At 40.2% G+C, this 21,564-nt stretch overlaps 1 protein-coding gene across 2 annotated transcripts in view; it reads right to left on the reverse strand.

The window, feature by feature from the left end:
* The window catches only part of FSIP1 (fibrous sheath interacting protein 1), a 193,451-nt gene that overhangs the window by 124,121 nt on the left and 47,766 nt on the right, over positions 1-21,564 (reverse strand). For both annotated transcript variants that reach the window (XM_038009827.2, XM_008017084.3), the window contains exon 9: positions 10,575-10,733. In XM_038009827.2, coding sequence (XP_037865755.2) covers positions 10,575-10,733 — 159 coding nt within the window. The remainder of the gene's footprint in view (positions 1-10,574; positions 10,734-21,564) is intronic.

Genomic DNA, 21,564 nt, shown 5'->3' on the forward strand with positions numbered 1-21,564 from the left:
CGTGATTGTGAGTGAGTGAGTTACCATGAGGTCTGGTTGTCTAGAAGTGTGTATCACCTCCCTCTTCTCTCTCTCTTCCTCTTGCTCTGGCCATATAAGAAGTGCCTGCTTCCCCTTCGCCTTCTGCCATGATTGTAAGTTTCCTGAGGCTTCCCCAAAAGCAGAAGCTGCTATGCCTCTTGTACAGCCTGCAGAACCGTGAGCCAATTAAACCTCTTTTCTTTATAAATTACCCATTCTCAGGTATTTTTTTATAGCAGTGAGAGAACAGTCTAATACACATCTAGAGGCTGAATTATTATCAGAAATATTTTTTAAAGGAAATCTAATGTTAGGGAGGAGTTTGGAAAAAATGGTATCAAGGTCTCTTTGCAATACTAAGCAGTCAGCATTTTATAAACTTTTATGAAGACACACCTGCTATGAAGTAGGACACATGGTAATCTGAAAAGCACCCTGGATTTCATTTTTAAATTGAAATTATTTTAATAATCTACAACTATGATTTTTTCTAAATCTTGGGGCAAGCAAAGAGAAGGCACAAAAAGAAAAAAATTATAAGTTGGACTTAACAACATTTTTAAATGTTGCTTAATCAAAGCCACCATTGAGAAAATGAACAAACCACTGACTGAGAGACAATGATCATAACACACATATCTGACAGAGGACTTGTATTCAGAACATATAAGGAACTCCTACAACTCGATAATAAAAATAATCAAATAGACAATATCAATCAATCAAATGACAATCAAATTCTATAAAGACTTGCATAGATACTTCATAAAAGCTGTGTGCATGACAAATAAGAACATGAAAACCTCCTCCACATCATTAGTCATTGGGAAAATTCAATTAAACCGCAACGAGACACTACTGCATAACCACTAGCATGGCCCAGATGAAAAACTGAACACCAAATGCTGGAAATGTGTGAAACAAGAGGGACTCTCTTACATTGTTTGCAGGACTATACAATGGTACAACCACTTTGAAAAACAGGCCATTTCTTTTTTATTTTTTGAGATGGAGTCTCGCTGTGTTGCCAGGCTGGAGTGCAGTGGCGCAATCCTGGCTCACTGCAACCTCTGCCTCCTGGGTTCAAGAGATTCTCCTTCCTCAGCCTCCTGAGTAACTGAGATTACAAGCATGCGCCACCATGCCCGACTAAGTTTTGTATTTTTACTAGAGACAGGGTTTCACCATGTTGGCCAGGATGGTCTCGAGCTCTTGACCTTGTGATCCACCCGCCTTGGCCTCTCAAAGTGCTGGGATTACACGTGTGAGCCACCACACCAAAACAGGCCATTTCTTAAAAAGTTAAATGTTTGTCGATCCTGTGACCCAAAAATTCAACTCCTATGAATTTATCAAAGAGAAATTAAAATATGTAACTATAGCCTTGTACACAAATGTTCATGGCAGCTAAAAACTGAAAACAGCCCAGGTGTCCATTAATAGAAGTATGATAAACTATGGTGAGTACCTGACACAGCTGGGACCATCAGGGCATTTCTCCTGGAGCTCCATCTTTCAGTTAGGTTTAGTCAAAGTAAGGGGAGGAGTTCTAGGAGAGTAGAGGACAGAAGGAGAGAGAGCTTGGGGTATTTTTCCCCTTCCCCCCATACTTTTGCATCACAGTTTGGGCAGTGATGTATCCCTGAGATGTGCTGAGCTTTCTTAGATTCAACTGCATATTCATGCTCAAAGACTAACAGAGGACACACTTAGAGCCACTCTACTCAGAAGGATATAAAACAGGAAACACAGCAGGGCAGTATCAGGTATCCCTTTTCAATGGGAGTGTTTGCTACAGTCCATGCCAAAACAATATAGGTATAAAGAGCAAAACAGCTATAAGCTGCCTGTCTTAAAATCCTCCTATCCTACAGGAGCCATTATGTCTTGAAATGCCCCCACAGGCACACTGAGTTCAGGGACCCAGCAAGAAACCTTGTGGCCCAGCCACAAGAATCACTGCAGTCAGAGATGCCCAAAATATGGCTTCTCCATCAGGTCTTTATAATTCTCCCAATCCAGGGATCATTTTAAGCATAAGCAAAGGTGCCTCCTAACATATTCGGTATTCCAACTTTTCTCAGATTGCCAAGGAAACAGAGTTAGGAAACTAACTACAGCTCAAATGCTCATGCTGAGGGGGCTGGGGTTGGCTAACCCTTTGCTCATGTCCTCTATTATTACAACTCAGATGGCCAGTTCTTCTCCCCCAGCTCCAGCTCTTGCTGAGCTCCCACACACTTTTTCTTCCCCCTGTCCACTGTGGCTAGTCTCTTGGTGTCCCAACATCCACTATTAGCTCCTTTAAAGCTATATAAATAGTCCCTTTGTATAATTATCTTCAAAATACAAGCTAGGTATTCCTTCTGTTTCTTGTCAAAAACTCTAACTGATATATAGAGTGTGTGTGTGAGTGTGTGTGTGTGTAGAGAGAAATAGACTGGAAGGAAATTTAACAATAATTAACTTGGTAAAAATCCTGATTATATAATCTTATTTTTCTTATTTTTGTAGTTCCTGAATTTCCTACAATAAACATGTATCAATTTCATAAGCAGACAGACCTTTTTTTTTTTTTTTTTTTGAAACACGGTCTTATTCTGCCACCCAGGCTGGAGTGCAGTGGCGCAGTCACATCTCACCGCAGCCTCTTCCTCCCAGGCTCAAGCGATCCTCCCACCTCAGCCTCTCAAGTGGCTGGGACTACAGGCGCACGCCACCTTGCCTGGCTGATTTTTTGTGTATGAAGAAGGAATGGATTTCACTATGTTGCCCAGCCTGATTTTGAACTCCTGGGCTCAAGGGATCCTCCTGCCTCAGCCTCTCAAAGTGCTGGGATTACAGATGTGAACTGATTTTTTATTTTTAACAAATTTTTCTACCAAGGCCATTTTTGTTCTGTTCTGACAATGTGACTCTCCATACCTAAGAAGTATAGACCCGAAGGTTGGATTCTAGCTTCAGTTCTGCTGGAACAATCAGCTGTGTACTTTTGAGGAAGTCACCTCCTTCTGGGTCTCAATTACTTCTGAGAAAGTTATTTCCCCTTCTAATAGCTTATGAGTCTGTAATTCTCTACAATTAGACCCAAAGTATATACAATAGCTTTCTTCAGTCATGGCCTCCAATAGCACAACCATATAGTTCAAATATTTGAAAAATATTGTATGATGAAAGCAGAGGCCAAGAGGGGGCAAGGAAAGAGAGCCACTGATGCTGACAAAAATTGCCCAGCTGCAAACTCAAAAAGCTCTGTGGTGCCAGGAAAGATCCTTTTCTCACAACAAAGTGCCAACCAGTACTGTCTGTCCTTGTAATCATCAGGAAGTATCTTGATTTCTCATAGTAGAAATGTTTAATCAGATTCTCTGACCGACATATCATTTCTGTGTTTCTGAGTCATACAGGAATGCTTTTATGGAGAATTTAATAAAAGCTGTACTCGATATGCCATAAGAAGAGAACTGTCCCCGAGGCCAAGATCAATAGATACTTGTTCATTTGACTAATTGGTTGCCAAGAGATTCTGAGTTTATCCTTAGAAAAAGTATGTGTGGTGTTGAGTAGGCCAAAAGGGATCTTTGAAGCAAAATAAACTCATTTTCAAAAGTCAAAAACAGAGGAAATTACCCACAGCTTCATAAGTTATTCGATATGCAAATAAGGCATGCGTTAAGGATTGGGAAAATACAAACCTGCCTAAATAAAGCCAGTTTGTCCTATGGTTTCAAGCTAATGCTATACATTTCCATAGGTTCCTGCTATTTCCTGTCATCAGATGGATCGTGTGCCTGGCAGTACCAAAAGTAGAGAAAAATACATTTCAGGCAGATTGTTTTCATCACCTTGGAATAATGCCATAAAATGAAGGAAACCTTGACTACATCAGAAGGTTAACAGAGGGAAGCAAAGAAATATAAGCTTCACAGTAATCTGTAAAATGGAGGTGGCAAGGGTAGTTTCCCAGATTTAACTGGAGATCTAACAGATTGGCACTGGAGGTAAAGAGCTCTGAAGTAACTTCTTGTTTGTTCCTCAAACCCATAAATCCATGCTCCTGTGACTTCTATGGGTTTTGGAAATGAGCAGATGGTCAATAAGATTTCTGTGCCTGTAACTAGCATACATTTAAAAAATCCTAAATTCCTGCCCTCAACCAACACTTTAAGTACATCTGGGGTCAAGTGGAGTCCATGGCCATTACTGGAACTATACAAATCCCTGGACCCAATAATAAAACATCTTTCAGAATTACATGTCAAACAATGGTCTATATTTCCTCAATTTCAGCTAATATTGAGACAGGAAGAGACCAAAAAAAAATTAATTGTTGCTGTCAGTAATAATAGCATGATCTTGGCAAGAAAGGAGATCAAAATAAACTACAATTTTCCTCAATCAAATGATTGCTAATTTTTTCTTGAGCTTACCAAATTGTGTATAACTGAATCAATAGTTTAAGAATAAGAAAATAAATCAAATTAAGGAGGACCTTTATATTCAATTAAACTAGTTAGTTCAAGAATACAGTGATGCCGCCTGTCAAGGAGAGCCATTTCTGAGGCCTTCCCCAATCAGAAAAAAAAACCTAACGGTGAATTGGAATTCTAGATTTAGTAAAACTGATTTCATGAGAGATGAATAAACTGTACTTGTATATAAGAGCCAAATGGAATAGAATTTATTATTGAATCCAGTTGCTAAGGATTTAAGAAACTGAATGCTTACATAACTCCTATATCTTAGATATTTCTGGAGAGAACTGGAATCTAATACCTCTACAAATAAGAAGTATGGTAACTAAATTATAGAACATCACTCAGTTTTATGGTGGGATTTAGAATACGAGGAAAGAACGAACTGATTTGTTGAGGGTTAGGAGATGGATACAGAAAAGTATGCACAGTTAAACCACAGATCTTAAGAAAAAATTGCTTCAATTAGTTCTCTTGCTAAGACAAAATGAAAATAAAAAGCAGATGTAAAAACTGCAACCACATATTATTCACATTACAGAAAGAGCAGTAACGTGCCATTCTTTCTTTTGACTGTGACCACATGCTTTGTTTTATGCTAAGGAAATCAGATGCGCAAAAGCCAAATGCTGCTTTTAAAACATTGCCATAAAGTTAAGTGCTGGGCCAGAGCATCTATATGAGAACATCACAATCAGCGAGCCCATAAAGAGAAGAAGACTTCTTATCTGCCCTTCTCACGAAGACCAACACCTCCTTCATCTCTGAGCCACATTCCTAGAGTTCCTCAAACTATTCTAACTCAACCACATTGACCCAACCACATTTATCATCTTAAATCTATGTGCATACCAACTTACTACCTTATAGTTACCATACACAGATAAGTCAGAAAGTCTATGTTTCAGCTTGTTCAGAAAACTGTTTTCTTGACCAACAAAGATAAATCTTCAAAGGAATTTTTAAAATATCATGCCCTCATCAAATAACCTTTTCTTTCCCCGTGCTCCCGGCAGCATATACTTTCCGTACTTTTCATCTGATCAGTGACCATCTGGTGGTGGTTCCTGTTTCACTGCACAGTCACTCCATAACTTGTTCTATGCTTACATCACATCCTCTGGTATCCTACAAGCTACCTTGAGGTCAGAGATCAAGCTTCATACTAGTCTGGACACTACATCAGCCACTACAGTGTCTCCTACGAAATAAGCAGGCATTCAAAAATGTACTGATGATCTCTGCAAAGGCTGGACAAGCAACATAAATGCGTGAAGTGGGCCTCAGGGCCTGCCATGCAATATAGAGTGGTGGATACTGCAGCAAACTGGAGAATCTGTGCCCCACAGAAAGAGCAGTTGCTATTCAGCTCAATCCAGTAATTGCCAAGCAAGAATTTAGGTCTAATGCTGACATATTTTCTAATTTGAATGTTTCAAGACAGAACTAGAAATTTGGATATTTATAGGAATTCACCTAATTTTTTAAATGTTGGCTAAGAGAAATCTTTAAACACTTTGTAAGCAAAAGGAGACCCATCTGGGAGCTTAATTTGTCCTGTAGGTCAGAGGTTCCTGACCCCCAGGCCATGGATGGCTCTGGCAGGTGGCTTGTTAGGAATCAGGCCCCAGAGCAGGAGGTGAGTGGCAGGCACAAGTAAAGCTTCATCTGTATTTGCAGCCACTCCCCTCACTCGCCTCACCACCTGAGCTCTGCCTCCTGTTAGATCAGCAGCAGCATCAGATTCTCACAGTAGTGTGAACCCTATCATGAACCGCACATTCAAGGGATCTAGGCTGCACACTCCTTATGAGAATCTAATACCTGATGATCTGTCACTGTCTCCCATCACCCCTGGATGGAACCGCCTAGTTGCGGGAAAACAAGCTCAGAGCTCCCACTGAGTCTACATTATGGTAAGTTGTACAATTATTTTGTTATATATTACAATGTAATAATAATAGAAACAAAGTACACAATAAATGTAACAGGTTTGAATCATCCCGAACCCATCCCTCTCCCTGGGTCCGTGGAAGAATTGTCTTCCATGAAACCAGTCCCTGATGCCAAAATGGTTGGGGACTGCTGCTGTAGGCCACCAGTTTTCAGCCTCGTGATACACAATGGTGGTCTTCTTCTGTGTCTCTGGTCCCTCTGCCTCCTTCCCTAGTTCCTCTTCCTCCTCCTGCCCCTCACTTATGGAAATAGACTTTCTGGTTATTCCTTGGATGTGCTCTCTCCCTCTCCTCTGAACCACCACAGCACTTTACTTATAGCCTTCTATGAGCCTGGGCATGGTGGCTCACGCCTGTAATCCCAGCATTTTGGGAGGCTGAGGCAGGTGAATCTCTTGAGGCCAGGAGTTCAAGACCAGCCTAGGCAACACAGTGAGACCACATGTCTACAAAAAAAAAAAAAAAAAAAAAATTGCTGGTGTGATGGTGTGCACCTGCAGTTCCAGCTTCTGGGGAGGGTGAGGTTGGAGGATCACTTGGGCCCGGGAGGTGAAGGCTGCAGCAAGCCATGATTGCACCACTGTACTTCCAGTCTGGGTGACAGAGCAAGACCTTGTCTCTTGAAGAAAAAAAAGCTTTCTATGGCACTTGCCTGTGCTGTCTTGTCCACGGTGTTCTACATATACTCAATACCTCCCCAAAGGAAATACATTCTTTATGTCACTTATAATAATATAATTCGCTGAGTTCTGTGTCACTGTGTTAAACACTTTATGCATATTAACTCAGCTACTCTTTACAAGAACCCTAAAGAATATTACTATTATTTTATAAATAAGGAAAACGAGGTTTAGAGAGCTTCTAATTAGTGCCCAAGTTCACAGAACTAGTAAATGTTAGAGCCAAATTTGAGGTGAGACTTTTTTTTTAATTATACTTTAAGTTCTAGGGTACAAGTGCACAACGTGCAGGTTTGTTACATATGTATACATGTGCAGATAATTTCTATCTTTTTTTTTCTTTTTTTTTTTTTTCTTTTTTTGAGAGGGAGTCTTGCTCTGTCGCTCAGGCTGGAGCCCAGTGGAGGGATCTCGGCTCACTGCAAGCTCCGCCTCCCAGGTTCACGCCATTCTGCTGCCTCAGCCTCCCGAGTACCTGGAACTATAGGTGCCCGCCACCACACCTGGCTAATTTTGTTGTATTTTTAGTAGAGACGGGGTTTAACCATGTTAGCCAGGATGGTCTCGATCTCCTGACCTCGTGATTCGCCCACCTCGGCCTCCCAAAGTGCTGGGATTACAGGCTTGAGCCACTGTGCCCAGGCTGAAGTGAGACTTTCTGATTCCAAAGTATTTTATTTGCCTGATTCACCTTTAAGTTCTCTACAATTCCTTATATCCAGGAGCACTCAGTATGTGTTGAATCAATTGTTCAAAAACAGAAATTTACATTCCACTTAAAAGAAATTCTTAAGGAGGATGTAGAAAAATTACTGGTGAGTTAATGGTTTGCAGAAGAGTTAAAGTGAATATGAACTATGAATATTTGTGGATTAGCAATTGATTGGAACTCACTCATCAACTACACAGATACACAGGGTTTATTCAAGATATAGTGTATTTATACAAAAAGTAGTCCAATCCAAAAATAATATCCCTAAAATACTTTGCCATGTTAGCATTTTTGCTTTGAAAATTCAATGTGCAATGCTGGTTTTAGTTAGAAATGAAGAAATGCCAAAGGGAAATTGAACAAAAGCTCAAAAGATATTCTTTTTTCTTTTACATGCAAAAAGCATAAATTATTTCTTTTTAACAACTACATTACATTTTTGTTTCTACATCCAATGGGAGTCCCAAAATGTTGTTTTCCCTTTTCTTTCCAAATATATGTTGTTTCACATAAAAACACATAATCTCAGTATGTAACAAAAATGTAATGTACTGGTTTTCCCTTTCATTATTTTTAAAATATCTTATCTGAACCATAAATGTGAACTCTGAAAATGTGATTTTGTTGATGATGAGAAAATGGGACCATATTCATGCTTTTTATTTGAAATCCTAATGGCCCAACAAATCTCTGAATTCTCTGTCTCTTTCAAGAAGAGGAGGAAACAAGGGTCACCAAGTCATTCCCGTGCTATATTTTTGCCAAAAATGCACCTTTTGGATGACTCCATCAGTGCCTTGGACTTCACAGACTTCACTTCATTTGACAGTCATGAAAAAGACATTTTCTATATTTAAGACCATAGTTCAGCTCTGAGATTTCAGTTACCCTTGAAATCCAACAACAACAACAAAAATAAACTGAAAACATGAAAAGAACAAAGAGTATCTCTGAAACATTTTATTATTCTATGTAGGGTTCCTCTTTTTTGAAAAATAGAATTCAGTAACATAAATAAACTAGCCTAACTCATGTCAAATTCCTGAGATATGGCCAGGCACGGTGGCTCACGCCTGTAATCCCAGCACTTTGGGGGGCCAAGGCGGGTGGATCACGAGGTCAGGAGACAGAGGCCATCCTGACCAACATGGTCAAACCCTATCTCTACTAAAAATACAAAAATTAGCTGGGCGTGGTGGCGGGCGCCTGTAGTCCCAGCTACTCGGGAGACTGAGGCAGGAGAATCGCTTGAACCCGGGATGTGGAGGTTGCAGTGAGCTGAGATTGCACCACTGCACTCCAGCCTGGTGACAGAGCGAGACTCCGTCTTAAAATAAAATAAAATTAAATAAAATTAAATTAAATTAAATTAAAAAACCAAGTCCTGGGATACATTCAAGTGAGGACAAAGATTCCAATTATCTCTGTTTTTCAAGAATTTTCATCCTACTGCAGAATTTCAAATCGATAGTGGGAACAACAGCACCACTACTGCGGTTTAAAGGATCAGAAGCAACTGTTCTGTCCTTTAGAAATACAACCAGTTACAAAACTGTTTCCTTTGAACACCTTCATACTGCTCCTTTCCCCTCAGGTTGCTTCAACTGGCATGAAGCTAGATCCCTAACCGTCAACTGACAGCTTAGAGAAGGTGCTTACTATAAATCAGAAGGATTACCTATAGGCTACTGATACTTAAATCTTTGGATGTTCCACGAAGATCACAGCCATCTACGACTGTAGAGAAAATGATCTGGTGAAAACTTTCACAAAGCTGCTACAGAGTTATTAATCTCTTACGCAATCAGAAATTTTCTCCTCAGTCTACCACCCAAACCAAACCAGATTCCATGAAGTACTAAAATATAGGGGTGGGGGAGAAATTTACTTTTCTGATATGCCACACCTTCTACCAGATTTATTTTATTTTTTTTTTTTTTTTTGACAGGGAATCTCGTTGTGTTGCCCAGGCTGGAGCACAGTGGCATGATCCCAACTCACTGCAACCTCCCACCTCCTGGGTTCAAGTGATTCTCCTTCCTCAGTCTCTCGAGTAGCTGGGATTATAGGCATGCACCATCATACCCAGCTAATTTTTGTATTTTTAGTAGAGATGGGGTTTCATCATGTTGCATGTTGGCCAGGCTGGTCTTGAACTCCTGACCTCAAGTGATCCACCCACCTTGGCCTCCCAAAGTGCCGGGATTACAGGCCTGAGCCACCACATCTGCTTTGTAAAAGAATATTTGAGGGAACTACTGAGAGAAGAAACAATTCATTTCAAAACTCTCATAGGAGAGAAATCAACATAATGAGCTTCACTGCTTGATGTTAAATTAAAGGAGCCAAAAGAATGTGGCGGAGTAAAGGCCAGTGGTGGCCACTGCTAACATCTAGTGCCAGAGGAATAAAGAAAAATAAGGCTCTCAAAGGACTCATGTGTGCCATATCAGCTTTCTTCCCTCCCCTCACTCTTGATCATGATCAAGATTTAGCTTAAATCATATAGATACAATAATATTAAAATAAATATTTCCTCAGTGACCCCATCCCAGAAAATTACCCAAATGAAAGAAAAGTGAGTAGAAAGTGGAAGTAATCAAAGGAGTATACACACTGTTAGGAAACTATGATCACTGGAAAAAGCAACTGGTTAACAATCAGATTGTAAAATTATATGAGCTAGCTTTAGCACACGTTAACTTGAACAGTCTGCGGGTTCTTCAAATACCTGATTATTCTGATTTTCAAGTCTTGGAGAAAAGCTGGAAATTGCTGGGGAGGCTGCAGAGAGTTCCTGGAGTTTTACATCAATTTCAGCAAGCTGCTGATGCTGGGTGACTGCCAGTGTATATCCTTTTACTGGGACCACCCAGCCAGACTGATCACCCTAAGAGGAAACAAGGGTCACCAGGTCATTCCCAGGCTACATTTTTGCCAAAATATACCTTTCAGGTGGCTACAACAATGCCCAGGACTTCACACAAACACACACACACACACACACAAACACACACACACAAACAGAATTGACATTGGGTTAGTAAAAGAATAATATGAAATACTTTCTGGTTTTGTTATCTGCCAGCCTGCATAAAGTATCTCCTAATATTTTGATGGGGGTTTCCCCTGTGGAACAAATCTCTTAGTTTCACAGTCTGGTTCTCATGACATTCTCATTTATCTACATTCAAAAAATGTTTTATGACATGTTAAGTAGGAAGAAAGCAGGTTTACCCTGTAATGGAACATGGTATTTTCAAACTCTGTTCCTTAAAAGTAATACAGGGTCTATAAAATCAGTTGCTTGGGTTTCACAAACTTAATTGATCATCTTTCATCCAACTAATATTTGTTCCATATTAGCTCATAAAACCCATTCATTACATTCATTCAAAAATCTCATACTAAACACCTACTGAACATATATATTATGCTAGGCACTGGTGATTTGATATGAATATCACAAGGTTCTGCCCTCAAGGAGTTCTCAATTTCTTGGCAGCAACAATTTTAACAAGGTGTGAAGAGTGCTGGTAAGCCCTGGGCACCATGGGAACCAGAGAGGATCAACTAACCTCTGTGGGCAGGAAAGAGCTGGAGAAAACAGGACCTTAATCAAGGAAACACCAGGATCAGGTCTGTATTTTAAAACTGGAACTACTTAGAGCAAAAGTGGAGGCAGAAAGCCCAGTTAAGAAGTAATAGTTATAATCTAGAACAAAAGTGCTGAATGACTGAACTAAGGAATGTTTTCTGGGAACACAGAACAGAATCCAGAGATATACAGGAAGTAGAATTTACAGAACCTGGAGATAATTTTGTGGAACAGTACAGGGAGACATAAAGATCAAGGATAAAGAACAAGTTCCTCAAGACACGGATGCCCACCGTCACCACTCCTATTCAACATAATACTGGAAGTCCTAATCAGAGTAATCAAGAAAGAGAAAAAAATAAAAGGCATTCAAATAGAAAGAGAAAAAGTTCAACTATCTCTGTTTGCAGACGACATGATTCTATACCTAAAAACCCACAGTCTCTGACCAAAAGCTCCTATATTTGACAATTTCAGCAAGGTTTCAGGATACAAAATCAATGTACAAAAACCAACAACATTTCTATACACCAACAACATCCAAGCTGAGAGCCAAATCAAGAACACAATTCCATTCACAAGAGCCATAAAAAGAACAAAATACCTAGGAATACAGCTAACCAGGGAGGTGAAAGACCTCTACAATGAGAATTAAAAAGCACTGCTCAAAGAAACCAGAGATGACACAAACAAGTGGAAAAATATTCCATGCTCATGGATAGGAAGAATCAGTATTGCTAAAATGGCCATACTGCCCAAAGCAATTTACAGATTCAATGCTATTCTAAAAACTACCAATGATCTTTTTTAACAAAATTAGAAAAAGCTATTTTAAAATTCATATGAAACCAAAAAAGAGCCTGGATAGCCAAGCCAATCCTAGGCAAAAAGAACAAAGGACGCATCACGTTACCTGACTTCAAACTATATTACAAGGCTACAGTCTCCAAGACAGCATAGTACTAGTACAAAAACAGACACAGAGACCAATGGAACAGAAGAGAAAGCCCAGAAATAAAGCCACACACATACAACCATCTGATCTTCAACAAAGTTGACAAAAACAAACAATGGGGAAAAGGACTCCCTGTTCAATAAACGCTGCTGGCATAACTCGCTAGCCATATGCAGAATATTGAAACCAGAATTCTTCCTTACACCATATACAAAAACTAAGTAAAACCTAAATCTATAAAACCCTTGGAAGATAACCTAGGAAATACCATTGTGGACATAATCCCCGTCAAGGATTTCATCATGAAGATGCCAAAAGCAATTGCAACAAAAACAAAAATTGACAAATAGGACCTAATTAAAGAGCTTCTGCACAGCAAAAGAAACTATCAATAGAGTAAACACAATTACAGAATGGGAGAAAATATTTGCAAACTATGCATTCAACAAAGGTCTAATATCCAGAATCTATAAAGAACTTAAGCAAATTAATAAGCAAAGAACAAATAACCCCACTAATAAGTAAGCAAAAGACACAAACAGACAATTTTCTAAAGAAGACACATACATAGCCAACAAGCATATGAAAAAAAAATGCTCAACATCACTAATCATTTGAAAAATGCAAATCAAACCACAATGAGATACCATCTCACACCAGTCAGAAAGACCATTACTAAAAGGTCAAAAAAATCACAGATACTGGCAAAGCTGCAAAGAAAAACACCTATACGCTGCTGGTAGGAATGTAAATTAGTTCAGCTATTGTGGAAAGCAGTGTGGCAATTTCTCAAAGAACTTAAAACACAAGTACCATTCAACTCAGCAACCTCACTAATGGGTATATACCCAAAGGAATATAAATCATTCTACCATAAAGACACATGCATGCAGGCCGGGTGCAGTGGCTCATGCCTATAATTCCAGCACTTTGGGAGGCCAAGGCAGGTGTATGGCTTGAACCCAGGAGTTCAATACCGGCCTGAGCAACATGACAAAACCTCATCTTTACAAAAAAATTTTTAAAAATTAGCCAGATGTGGTGATATGCACCTGTAGTCCCAGATACTCAGGAGGCTGAGGTGGGAGGATCACTTGAGCCTGGGAGGTCGAAGTTGCAGTGAGCCATGACAACATCACTGCACTCCAACCTGGGTGACAGAGTAAGACTGTGTCACGGGGGGGGGGAAGGCACATGCATGCATATGTTCATCGCAGCACTATTCACAAAAATCAACCCAAATGCCTTTCAATAGACTGGATAAAGAAAATTTGGGCCGGGCGCGGTGGCTCAAGCCTGTAATCCCAGCACTTTGGGAGGCCGAGACGGGCGGATCACGAGGTCAGGATATCGAGACCATCCTGGCGAACACGGTGAAACCCCGTCTCTACTAAAAATACAAAAAACTAGCCGGGCGAGGTGGCGGGCGCCTGTAGTCCCAGCTACTTGGGAGGCTGAGGCAGGAGAATGGCGTAAACCCGGGAGGCGGAGCTTGCAGTGAGCTGAGATCCGGCCACTGCAGTCCAACCCGGGCTACAGAGCAAGACTCCATCTCAAAAAAAAAAAAAAAAAAAAAAAAAAAAAAAAGAAAATTTGGGACATATACACCATGGAATACTATGCAGCCATAAAAAAGAATGAGATAACGTCCTTTGCAGTGACACAGATGCAACTGAAGGCCAATATCCTAAACAAAATAACACAAGAATGAAAACCCAAATACTGCACGTTCTCACTTATAAGTGGGAGCCAAACATTGAGTACACATGGACACAAAGAAGGGAACAACAGATACTGAGGCCTACTTGAGGGCAGAGGGTAGTAGGAGGGAATGGATCAAAAAACTACCTATTGGATACTATTCTTATTACCAGGATGATGAAATAATCTGTACACCAGAGTCCTGTGACATCCAATTTATCTACAGAACAAACCGGCATGTGTACCCCTGAAGCTAAAATAAAACTATTTTATTTGTTTAAAATAAACAACTTAAAAAATAATAAACTTTGTTATGGCCTTACCAAAAAAAAAAAAAAAAAAAAAAAAGAACAAGTTCCTGATTTTGTGAAGTCGGTGATGGTGTGATGGTGGTCACGTTATCCAAACGAGGGATTATATAGATGCAGTAGGTTTGAAGAGAAAGCTAATGAATTGTTTGGGACCTTTTGAAACTGGCAGACATCCCCCTAGGATATCCACAGACTATGTTAGGCAGTTAAATATGTTTATGTGAAATTCAAGATAGAGACTTGGGATTGAAATAAATACACTTGACTCACCCACATATCTACAGTGGTTCAAACCCTGGGGGCTGTGAGAATGGATAAGGTCATAAAGGGAAGCATTAGTGCAAAAAGAGGACAGAAGAATCAGGAAGAATATTTGGAATAACGTGGCAAGTAGAGGGCAAAGAAACTTATTTCATACATTTTGATTTCAAGATGCTAATACCAGGAATTAAGCCCTAGGTGCTAATCAGAGGCATTACAGGTAAAAACTTTATGCACCAAGACTTTTATATTTTTATCCTCTTGACCCTGGCATTCACAGTCCCTGTTTCAGTGAAACCAAACAGTGTGTGGGTCTTGGCAGGGAAGGATCATGACAAGACACTCCTCCCCACTCTCTGACAACAAGACAAACAAATGACCTAGATTCGGCTAATCGAAAGCAAACACCCCGAAACTTGAGGGACAGAAGCAAAGCTGCAGGGAAATGATTAATGGAGACAGTGATGGTAGCAGCAATGAGCATCTCTTGGAGGGCAAACGTCTGGTGGCTGTGGAGCCAGGGGCAGCCAGCCCCTAACCAGGCTGTTCCTAAAGCCATGTTTATGGCTGCCTGGACATCTGCCTGGTGTACAAACCTGGTTCCCCAAGCTTCCCATTGAGTCTATGGACTACTCACGACTCCCAGTAAATTCATTTTGTGTTGCTTTAGCCAAAGTCCATCTTTGTTACTTGCAACCCAGAACAATGACTGATAAAAAATTTATTGCCATGCTATTTATAATAAAACATCTAAAAATAGGGGGAAAGTGGGTAGATTGTAGTATATCAATATAAGGATTATGATATAGTCATAAATGTTTTTAAATACACTTGTAAGTTGGTATAAAGAAATTGAGCCTCAGTGAGGTTCAGGTAGCTAAAGGCACACAACTCTAATAAACTGACAGAATTCCAGGTTCTGATTTAAATTCCATTGCTCTCCGTTGAAAATAAACATGGACAGCTTAAAAAGAAAAGAAAGTTATGCATAATTTTTAAAATATATTACCTAATTACTCACAAACTCTAGTAATTCTTCCTAAGTAACGGTGATGTTAATACCATATAGCCTAAATGATAAATAACAAAGAATCACAGAAAAGTAAAACTATGAAATCGATGATGAAATAGTGGCTAATAGATTTTAAATTCTTGTCTGAATGGGATTATTTTCAAATGACACTGAAGTGAAAAGAGCATGTCAGATTAAATTCAACAGAAATGTAAATGTTTCATGCACTACACCATTACAAAAATAATATATGTAAGAGGTAGTAAATGGCATCCTTTTTTTCTGTGTGTCTAGCACCTCTACACACCCTTGCTATGTGTGGGGAACTTCTAGCTTTTAGGAATCTTACCTTTCCAAGATACAACAGAAAATGCTCTTCACCAGCATCCTTTACAGCTACGGTTCAGGCAGGTAACTAAAGGTCCACACCACCAGACTCCCCGACTCAGTACTACTAGATGTGAGTGACCTGAGATCTGATCCAAACCCATTTCACTGGTGAGGGTGGTAGTAGAGACAGCTTAGGAGGTGCCATTCATTGCAACTGTGAGTTCCCAACACAGATGAAAATATTTTTTAAATTCTAAATAAGTATCCTAGAGCAGTAGTCCCCAACATTTTTGGCACCAGCGACAGGTTTCTTGGAAGACAATTATTCCATGGACTGGGGGGCACGGGGTTAGAAAGGATGGTTTCAGGATGAAACTGTTCCACCTCAGATCATCGGGCATTAGATTCTCAAAAAGAGCAGACAACCTAGATCCCCGCCGTGTGCAGTTCACAATAGGGTTCGTGCTCCTGTGAGAATCTAATGTGCGGCTGATGTGACAGGGGGCTCAGCTCAGGTGGTAATGCTCGCCGGCATACCACTCATCCCCTCCTGCTGTGCAGCCCAGTTCCTAACAGGCCATGGGACCAACAGGTACCAGTCCTCTGTCCTAGAGAGATTCAAAAGAAGGTTACATCCATAAAATTACACATGACGGCTAGGCACAGTGCCTCGCACCTATAATCCCAGCACTTTGGGAGGCCAAGGTGGGCGGATCACCTGAGGTCAGGAGTTCGAGACCAGCCTGGCCAACATGGTGAAACCCTGTCTCTACTAAAAACACAAAATTAGTACAGGGCAGTGGCAGGCATCTGTAATCCCAGCTACTTGGGAGGCTGAGGCAGGAGAATCACTTGAACCTGGGAGGCAGAGCTTGCAGTGAGCTGAGATCGTGCCATTGCACTCCAGCCTGGGCGACAAGAGTGAAACGCCCTCTCAAAAAAAGAAAAAATTATGCATGCCACTAAAAAGAACCACCAGAGAACAAGAGTTCAGGGGGAATTAAAACATAATTATCATTTTAGTCACTTTCTTTAAGTTGTGCATTTATTTGTCAAAGATGAGATTGTGGGGCACTTCATAAAGGAAAGGGCACATTTGAAAACACAGAGATTTAAAAGAACACAGAGAATTTGAGGAACAGCAAGAAGTTTGGTATGATTTGAGAATATAGTAAATAAGTTCCTTCTTCAAAGTTTTCCTAAACTTTTCCTGCTGCACTGCTTCTTCCTCTGAATTTCTATTCTAACATTTGCCACCATCCATCTGACTCTAGAATTTCTGTATGTTCACCTCCCACATCAGATAAGAGGACTTGCAGAAAGAACGCTCAGTAAATATTAGTGTAAAAAAATATATATGTGTATACATGTGTATATATATACACACACTTTTTTTTTTTTTTTTTTTTTTAGAGACGGAGTCTCGCCCTGTTGCCCAGGCTGGAGGGCGGTGGCACAATCTTGGCTCACTGCAACTTCCACCTCCCAGGTTCAAGCAATTCTCCTGCCTCAGCCTCCTAAGTAGCTGGGATTACAGGCGTGTGCCACCACACCTGGCTAATTATTGTATTTTTAGTAGAGATGGGGTTTTGCCATATTGGCCAGGGTGGTCTCAAACTCCTAGCCCCAAGTGATCGTCCCGCCTTGGCCTCCCAAAGTGCTGAGATTACATGCGTGAATCACCATGCTGGGTCTAAAAACAATTGTCTTTAAAAATCTCAAAATTTTTCTCAAAAGAGAGCTGCGTGGCTAAGCAGCAGAATAGACATGGTTGAAACCCAACTTAGAAAACTGTATAATGAGCTTATATGTACAAAATGGCAAAAAAGGTTAACATTATGAGAAAGATGTTATAAGACTGGAAGAGAGATCCAAGAGGTCCTATAGCCATCTGTGGCAGACACTGTCTACTGACTGACACGATCCCCATTTCTACCTCTACTACAAAAAAAGAGAAAGCCATATACCTGACTCCCTCTTCTCACTTGCAGCAACATACCGAACAAATGGCTATGTGTACAGCTTGGCCGGTGAGATGCAGGTAGAAGTCCTGGGGACACCATTCCATCCCCAGTAAAAAAGCAAAGCCTCAGAGGAGAGTCTCTTTGCTCTTTATCCTTCCGTCCTCCTGTCTGCCTGGAAGATGGACACACTGCCTAGAGATGCAGCGGCAATCTCGCAAACCTAAAGACAAAATCCACAAAGGAACGCAGAACCCAAGGACAGGAAAACATGAGCTGCTCACCCCTGGATTTCTTGTTACCCCATTTACAGGTATCCCAAAAGGAGAAAAAAGAGATGATGGAAAGGAAGAAATAATAGAACATAAACTTCTGAGCTGAAGGAAGATTTAAACCTTCAGACAGAAAGAGCCTACAAGGGCCGGGCGCGGTGGCTCAAGCCTGTAATCCCAGCACTTTGGGAGGCCGAGACGGGCGGATCACGAGGTCAGGAGATTGAGACCATCCTGGCTAACCCGGTGAAACCCCGTCTCTACTAAAAAATACAAAAAACTAGCCGGGCGTGGTGGCGGGCGCCTGTAGTCCCAGCTACTCGGGAGGCTGAGGCAGGAGAATGGCGTGAACCGGGAGGTGGAGCTTGCAGTGAGCCGAGATCCCGCCACTGCACTCCAGCCTGGGCGACAGAGCGAGACTCCGTCTCCAAAAAAAAAAAAAAAGAAAAAAGAAAAAAGAAAGAGCCTACAAGGTACCAAGCAGGAACTGAAATGTTTTTAAAGACACACACAAATATAATCTGATAAAATCGTGAGCTCCAAAATAAGGGGAAAATTCTACATGCTTCAATAAAGAAAGGATTTTGCATGCAGAATTTAGTTATCTGCTAAGCTAATATTCAAATGAGGAAAAAATAAATATTTGAATACACAAACACTCAAAAATTATCCACACTCCACCATTTCTTGGTGCAAAATTTTTCAAAAAAGTTCCAGAAAAATAATTCAAGGAATGACTTATACAAATAAATGATTTGTTGAGTCCAAACACACAGTTAATGGTGCGGCTAAAAATTTTGGCTAACTTTTGTTGAGAGAGATTCCTAACATACAAGAAGCATACTGTTTTTAAAGGTTAAGATTAAAATGCGTAATATTCCAGAACTAAAATTCCAGATGATTTCAATATATCCTGGAGGAAAGAAAATGAAACACAAGGGAAATAAAAGTACACCAAAGATCCAATCTTGTTAAAATATGAAATTTTAGAAACTAATTATTGAAGTTGAAAAGAAAATATGAATTGTCATATATTTTTAAAACTTGAAGGTTAACAGTACCAGATCAGAAATAGGATATCAAGTTTCCAAACCACAAGAGAATAGGGAGATAAACAAAAACAAATATGATAAATAAAATATAAAGTTTGATGTCAGGAAAAGATTCAAAAAGTATGTGGTCATAATGATTATGAGTAAATTAAATATCCTCATATTGATGATAACAAAAGATAAAGGATGATGAAACAAAGATAAAGACACAAAAGCAACAGCAAAAGCCAGCTACACAGTACTTGTAAAAGATCAAAAACTAAAATGACAGACATGACTTTAAAATAGAAAGACGACATAAATACTAACAAAAATAATGTGCAAAAGGCAGTATTATTAACAAAAAGTCATTATGAAAGCATTCCTAGAATGTATAAAGAAAATCTATCGCCGTAGTTCGATATGCAGTGAGCATGGGTAGCAGTACTCAACTTCACAATTAATAACAAAACCAGAATGAAACCCAGATCCCTTAATTCTTACTGGTATCTAAGCTTTTGTTAATAAAGCAGACACATAACAGTTATGTGTCGCTTAATGACAGGGATATATGTTCTAAGACAGGTATCACTAGGCAATTCTGTCATTGTGCAAAAATCATCGGGTGTCCTTCCCAAACCTAGACGGTAGAGTGTACTACACATCTGGGCCACATCGTAAAGCCTATTGCTCCTGGGCTATAAACCTGTGCAGCATGTTTTGTAGTTACTGTGTTGTAGGTGATTGTAACACAATGGGAAGTATTTGTGAATCTAAACACATTAAAACATAGAAAAGGTACAATAAAAATATGGTATAAAAATCTTTTTAATGGCACACCTGTATAGGGACCTAACCATAACTGGAGCTTGCAGGACTGCAAGCTGCTCTGGTGAGTCAGTGCTTGAGTGGTGAGTGAATGTGAACGCCTAGGGCATTACTGGCTGCTACTGCAGACTTTATAAACACTGTACACTTAGGCAACACTAAATTTATTTTAAAATATCTTTATTTAATAATAAATGAATTTTAGTTTACTGTAACTTTTTTACTTTTAAAACTTAAATTTGTTTAACTTTTTCGCTCTCTTATAATAACACTTAGCTTAAAATACAAACACAGTATACAGCTGTAGAGAAACATTTTCTTTCTTTATAAGCTTTTTCCTATTTTAAAATTTTCTTTTTTCATTTTTAAGATTTTGTGAAAAACTAAGACACAAATGCACATACTAGCCTAGGCCTACACAGGGTCAGGATCATCAATATCACTGTCTTCCACTCCATATCTTGTCCCACTGGAAGGTCTTTAGGGCAGTAATACGCATGGAGCTGTCATCTCCTATGATAACAATGCCTGCTTCTGAAATTCCTCCTGAAGGACTTGCCTGAAGCTGTTTTACAATTCACTCTTATAAAAAGTACAAGGAGCACACTCTAAAATATAGAGCTCCAGTGTCACTAGGTGACAGGAATTTTTCAGCTCCATTATTATCTTATGGGACCACTGCCATATAAGAATGTTGACCAAAACATCATTATGTGGCACATGACTATACCATGAATCAGCGAAGCTAAAATATCTCAGAATTATGTGGGCATTTAGCACTTTCCCTCACCCACCCATTTCCCCTACTGCATCAGCCCCAGGCATAGCAACACCTTCACCTGCTCCTAGACACAGCCCCCGCTGGGACCTCACCATCTCAGGAAGGATTATTTAGAGGATTATTATCTGTGATATTCTGTAGATATGTGTTTGGATTTTGGTGGAAGGGAGGGATATTTTGTTTGCCCACGCAGAACTTTTTTAAATAGGAGCAGTTGTGAACATGTTACAAGTTTAATATTTCCCACAAAAAAACATCTGAATTTCTAGCTTTCCTTGAAAAATTGGAGGATCCAGGCAGGCCTGGCCTGAGATTTCCATGCAGCAGCCACCAGCGGACACACTGTTAGCTCCCACTGGATGGGGACGCCCTCCCCTGTGGGCCACAGGGATCACTGCACACGCACTGCTTTTGGACCTACAGCAAAAAAACTACGCTCTGAATCTCTGTGTCCCTAGATGTGGAAACAAAGACAAGTGATTCATTGGGAGAGTGCCTTTGGCACCAGGGACGTGAGGAAAACAGCTGACGGCAAGGGCACAGGGCCAAGCGAGGATGTGGTCTCAGCTGAAGACCAGCTTCAGTCTGATCCCTGGGGAAGCTCTGGACGACACAATGCCCCACAGAGCTAATCTCACCTTTAGATAAGGGCCCGGGGTGAGGAGGGAGTGATATCCTGG

Source organism: Chlorocebus sabaeus, chromosome 26, assembly GCF_047675955.1.
Source record: "Chlorocebus sabaeus isolate Y175 chromosome 26, mChlSab1.0.hap1, whole genome shotgun sequence".
Taxonomy (NCBI): Eukaryota; Metazoa; Chordata; class Mammalia; order Primates; family Cercopithecidae; genus Chlorocebus; species Chlorocebus sabaeus.